This window comes from Syzygium oleosum, unplaced genomic scaffold (genome assembly GCF_021117445.2).
Source record: "Syzygium oleosum isolate NSW1041296 unplaced genomic scaffold, Sole_v2.1 Sole_v2.02, whole genome shotgun sequence".
In the NCBI taxonomy this organism is placed as follows: domain Eukaryota; kingdom Viridiplantae; phylum Streptophyta; class Magnoliopsida; order Myrtales; family Myrtaceae; genus Syzygium; species Syzygium oleosum.
The window spans coordinates 3,105,775-3,112,199 of NW_026607486.1; the positions used below are offsets into that span (position 1 = coordinate 3,105,775).

The 6,425-nt window shown below is 36.0% G+C and overlaps 1 protein-coding gene across 1 annotated transcript; it reads right to left on the reverse strand.

Annotated features, from left to right (window-relative positions):
* Positions 1 to 2,456: 2,456 nt before the first annotated feature.
* On the reverse strand, positions 2,457 to 5,428 carry LOC115662099 (gibberellin 20 oxidase 2-like). Its single transcript, XM_030584281.2, has 4 exons — positions 5,417 to 5,428; positions 4,684 to 5,258; positions 3,839 to 4,160; positions 2,457 to 2,911 (listed from the first exon to the last, which is right to left on the reverse strand). Exons 1-4 carry the CDS (start codon positions 5,426 to 5,428, stop codon positions 2,636 to 2,638), a joined length of 1,185 nt encoding a protein of 394 aa, XP_030440141.2. The 3' UTR covers positions 2,457 to 2,635.
* Positions 5,429 to 6,425: the final 997 nt, after the last annotated feature.

Consider the following 6,425-nt stretch of genomic DNA (forward strand, 5'->3'; position numbering starts at 1 on the left):
GTTTAACCTTCTTCTTTTTTTTACTAAGTTGTCTAGAAATAGATGGATTTCTTATTGACAATTTAGGACTGAATTAGCATCCGTACAGTAGTTTTAGGACTGATTGGTCATCATAAATTCCAATTCTTTTCCCCAGACAAAGGATGATAAAATTGATCAAGAAACATCAAATCGGTAGATTGTGTATGGAACTTATAGGAAAAATATACGGATACAGCATAATTTACTTTAGGTTAAAAATATCTATTTATTTTGAGAAAATAATACAAATGATTCATGAACTTTGATCCAACGTGCAATACCATTCCTAAACTTTTAATTTGTTCAATATGAACGCTGAACTATTCGTAAATGTTCAACTAGTCTCTGGACTATACAATGACATCCTTTCATTGATTCAAGTAAATAGAATTTGCCGATATGACTTTCAATCTATTAAATTTGAAAGATGGAACCAAAAACAAAGTTACACATGAATTATCCACGTAAGGTATTCATTTCAAATCATGACATAATAATAGATATCATCAAATTATGATGGACATGTTAACACCCTAATTTTTCTTTTTATCCTAGAGTAGATGGGTAAATTGAGGGACATGTTGACCCATCATTTTTAAAAATCTAACTCAATATATATTCACTCACGTCATCAAATAACGTCTTATTTGTCATTTGGGCAAATTGAAGGACTACATTAAATATTTATTAATAGTTCAAGGATCACATTAAATATATTAAAAGTTCGTGAATAACATTGCATGTTGGGTCAAAGTTCAGGGACTACTGGTGTCATTTTCATGTGTATTTTTTACCTCAACTATGATTACGCTCCAATCCGTCATTGCACTTCATGAATACGACAGATTAAGGACAGTAATTAGCATTAGCGTTTTTTGGCAGAGTGTGTAGCATGAGCTTAATCCATACACAAGTCAAGTGAAAACTTAGCATCGTCCTGAAATAAAGATAACATCGATCAAAACAATTGAATTAATCAGCGAGGGATTAAAGTGAGATTATGATTTATGAATGACGAGATGACCAGTTGAGATTACAGTATTATTGTTGTTTCTATGTCTACAACTTTTAACATTATAACGGGGGCCTAATTCAAAAAAAAATATCAAGTTTAGGTCGAGAGACAATTTTGGCCTAATTTTTTTTTGTCTCGTAAAAGAGCACCAACTTTAGATCAAGTGACAATTCTGGCCCCAACTTTTTTTGTCTCGTAAAAAGCACAAACTTTCACTTAAATCCCAAATCTGGTCTTCATTGACTTAGAACCATTGATTATCCAACTTAACTATTCCACATCAACAGTAAATCCATGTGGCTTGCCAACTAGATTTAAAGTACTATTAATTGTCTTATTCTCTTAGCCACAGCTTGAAGAATAACGGTGAAACTGTTCGTCTCCTTTACTTCACCGGCCAGTAAAAAATATCTCTAGATTGAATCTCTCTGGCCAGACGTAATATGAAGTTGTAGATCACCGCTTATCGACAAACGCTATGAATGAGATTCGCCAAACTCACCACCGTAACATTTTTTTCTCAAACAAGGGTGACTTTAGACAAAAAGTCAACAGGGGGCCAAATTTGGGATCAGGGTGAAAGTTGGTGATTTTTTATAAAATAAAAAAAAAGTTGAGGCCAGAATTGTTACTTAACCTAAAATTGCTTCTTTATAAGGCAAAAAAAATTCCGATCAGAATTATCTCTCGATCTAAAGTTTATGCTTCTTTTTAGAATTAACCTTTATAACGAGTCTTTTGTAGTGTCTTATTTAACGAGGAGGTGGCAACGTAAAGAAGAGGACAAAAATCTCTAGCTGTTTTTCTGTGGCCTTCCTGGTGTCTCTTTTGATCACATGAAACTCTGTAATTTTGTGTTCGCTTCTCACGGACCCCTACCACCTAGTCCTTTCAAGCCCCATTTCCACATTGTTCTTTGCAAACGAAAATGGACAGCCCTCGTGTTTGGATTGCATATGTAATTCCACATTTATCTTCGGCATTTTTTTCTTAGTCTCTGCCTCAAATCTCTTCGTCATATACCAATTCGAGATAAATTGGACATCAACCGTTGTTCCACGAGCCGAGAGAGAGAATCTTATGTGATGTGATAACATGTGACTCGAAGACGTGTACTATTACCATATTAAGTCAATCATGTATATTCACTTTATGACACGATAACTATTAAATTTTTGAAAAAAAATTATTTGTTTCATGATATTATTATGTCGATATTGTCAACTTCCATACCATAAGAATCAGCGAAAAATTAATTAAAAAGTGTGGTCTTAAAGGGGGATATACATCGATAATGGCCTGTCATTTTTTTTCAGGCAATCTTACTATTAATACACCATTCGGTATACTTACTATTCTATATCTGTTTTCTTCCACAGCAATGAGATAAATTAATTTTTATTATATATCTGGCAAACCTTTTTCTTATTAGCGAATCATACAATTCAGTACATCATATCTCTATCCTTCCATCCTTGAAGTAAGCCAGTATGCAAATGAATGCATATCCACTTGATCCCTCGGCCATACATATAAAAGAGACTAGATTGACTCGTGTTCTTTATTTCAAGGGGATCTCACACAGATACTAACAGTGACTCAACAGTCAAGAGTGCGGTCTTGAAGAGAGAGGAACCACTCCGTGAACTTGGGCAAGGTGCACTGATCGGCCCTGTAGTGCTTCTGGGTGAACCGGAGCAGGTCCGACCAGGTGAAATCCGGGTACTTCCTCGCCCCTCCGGGGGCGAGATCGGGCGCCGGCGCGATCATCTTGTCTTCCTGCGGGCACAGGAAGAAAGCCAACGACCGCCTCTCTCTGTGCAAGTTCACCACCGCTCGGTGCGGGCAGCTCTTGTATATCCCGTTTGTCAAAGCCTGCACGCGTGCACAAGAACAAAAACCCCAATCTTCATTATAGTACATGCCCCGTACATTACAGCAGTTACAAACATGTGCTCGAAGGATACGCGTCCGTAATATTAAGGACCATGATACGTACTTTTATTTGCACTCCGTGCATGGGATTTAATGCTTATCCCTCTAGGATCACACCACAGTTTCGTTAGATGAAAAACCCACCTTCCCATTTCTTAGGAAGGCAAAATCTTTAATAGTCACATAAGAATTCGGACTTATTCCACTTCTTACACGTTGAAAGGTGATTTCCCTCACATTTCTCACAACGAGCACAAAGAAGATTCTCAAAAGTAGAGGCTGTTGATCGAATTCTATTAAGCAATTTATAAAATTTTCCTATAATGTTGCTACAAGTATCGTAAGTTTACATTAAACAAAAGGATACCTTTAAAAACCACCCTAATAGAAGTCGAAAATGTACTTCTTAAATGCCAAGAACTCACACTTTTCAAATCGTTTAAATGGCGGAGTTGACTCGAACATGATGGAACTTTAAAAAATGATCTATTCATAAGGTGATTGGCTCTCAATTGATTACATGTTCAGGGAAGAGTTTCACCGTCGCTAAGTAATGTATGTTTGAGTAAAAAGTTTATATTTCCAATCCTGTGTATTCACGTAATGTATGATAAACAAAAAAAACTTTTGCAATTAGAAAAGTGAGTATACAGACTTGCAAAATTCGAACAGATGATACTCAAGTATGTAGTATCGATGTCTACAAATGAAGACACTTATAAAAATAGTAAAACCTGTCATTTAGGCCTTGTCATAAATTGGAAAAAAGAAGCCATTTCATCATTATGCTCACCCTTATTAAGGAAAAGTTAATAGCAAATCAACATGAGCGATTCTATATTTGGCTTTGTTGAAAGTAACACATACCGCAAAAGTATCACCGATGTTGATCACTAGGGCATGAGCGTGAGGTCGAACTTTGTACCACTTGTCATTGACGAACACTTCGAGACCTCCAACTTGATCTTGGTGGAGTATGGTGAGGGATGTTGGATCACAATGAGGACCAGTTCCAAGGACAAGGCTTGGCTCTTGGCAAGGAGGGTAGGAGTTGCACCTCATTATGGAGCATCCATCTTTGAAGAAGTCTCTATAGTAAGACCTCTCAAGTCCCAAGCTTATGGCCAATAGCTCCATGAGTGAAAGAGCCAATTTCTTCATCTCTTCACAATATTTCTGGTATACTTTTCTACAAAAATAGAATGGAGGATAGATAAAGGGTGCACTCTTTCTTTTTACAGATTTGCAAACGGATCTAAGACTGTGTTACGACGATAACACAATCAAGAGAAGTATCAAAAATCCATTCGCCTTGGAAATCGACAAAGATCCTAAGATTATACTTCCTACAACAACTAAATATTTTGTCAAATTTACTTTCTTTGTGGAAATTCCCAACGAACAGCGTTTCGATCGTGACATACCCATGATGTGACTTGATTTTATTAGATTTTATTGCTAGCGTGTCTGATCTAAATATTATTAATTGCAGAATTTTACTTGTTCATTAGTAATATGAAGAGAAATCAGAATAATAGTAGCGCCGTTCTTGTATGTAACTTAGAATGTTGAATCCCAATTTTTTTTTTTAAAAGATGTGTGTGAAGAAGAATCAATCCTTTTTTAAAATTGAATGTGTATGTAAAATTTCAGGGCAATTGTTAGAGTAAAAACCCAAAATTTAAATTGACTTGGGAAATGATCTTGCTTACCCTGCTGGTTCAAAATCCATCCCTAAGGTGGACTTAAAGAAGCCAACCACTGAATCTGGAGAGCTCTCATGGTAGCCAAAAGTGAAGGCTTTCTTCCATGGCAATTTTGACGAGAACCGATCATTATGAGCTATCGAATGACCCCACGGTGAGTTCGGCTTCTTTTCAGCCCTGAGTTTGTTGCTGACTGTTATCTTGAAGAAGGAACCTATACTATCGTGAGCATCGTGAATGAGACTCAGGTCGACTCCATGGTTGATCACTTGGAAAAATCCATGGCTTAGGCATGCTGCTCTAACAGTATCAGCAGCACGATGCGTTTCTTCTTGATCAACACCAAGAAGAAAGCCTTTGAGATCAACCAAGGGTTCTTCTAGATCGCCGTGAGAGAGAATCACGTCTTGTTCTGGCCATTTGAATGAATCGGGAACATGAGATTGCTTATGAAAAAGGAAGGAGTCAGAAATTTTTGGTGTTTCATCATAGTCTTTAAGATCGTTCGGTTTTACAGGTGGAAAGGTAAGAAGAGAGACAGCAGTAGAATCCATTACTAATTTGTGAGATTTGCAGCATTTCTAGGGCAAGAGATGGTTATATAGACACTCAAGACAGACTATATAGTTCATAAAAATTATTTTATAAAGTGATGTCGAGTTCTCTTGAATATGATCGACTTGAAAATATTCCGTCGTAATTTCATCTTGCTTAGTATAAACTCATTTTCGTAAAGTACTAGTAGCGCCATTAGAAATTCTAAGTGGGCATGAATACCATAATAGTAAGTTCCATTTTTATTTAAAATGCTGAAGTCTTGAAGTGGAATAATTCATGTACCATAATGGAACAGATAAAATTGCTAAGATTAAAACTGGACTTATTGTATATTTATCTCTTAACCTACTTATGAGGGTAAACTTTTTATGCCATCGGCATCCAAAATAAAAGTCTGAACTTTATCCTAATGTACGACAACCTAAATGTAATACGTAAGGCAGATGGTCATGTTCTTCTTTTTAAGGTTGATGGTTAATAGTCATTTTAAACTAGATCAAAGCATTTATATTTGTTTTCATCCTTTTCATAATTTTAAGAACCAACAAAGGACCCTTCACAACCTTTATTAATTTACTCATCTATCCACATTTTGAAAAATACTTCTTCAACACTTTGTGGTGAAACAACTACTAAAATTTAATTTCCTACAAGGCTTCGAAAGGGTCAACAATAAGCCAATTTTTTTTTTAGAAAATCTGTTGGAAAAGGGAGAATAATAGAAGGGAAAATTATCAAAAAATTCCTAACCTTTTGTACGATGTCAATATAGTTATGAATCTTTCAATTTGGTCAATTTAATCCTAAACATTTTGACTATTTATCAATGTAGTCCTTCTGGCCAAAATTGGCTGGAAATCGTTGACATGGACGCCAGCCATCCTACATGGTGCACCCAGTGTTGACATGAACTATTTTTGTAATTTTTTAAAAAAATTCTGAATTTGTTGTTTATTTTTTCTTTTTTTCATTGTGGCCGATGAGGGTCATGGTCCTTGCCCAGGCCCTTGCCAAATCTGGGTGAGGGCTAGAACCTTCACCAGGCACAATGAAAAGAAAAGAATAAAAATATATAATAAAAAAACTTCATAAATTTTTGAAAAAAAAAATCATCCACATCAGCGGCGATCGTGCCACATAGGATGGCTGGCATTCACATAAGTGATTTCCAACCAAAATTGGCTAGAAGG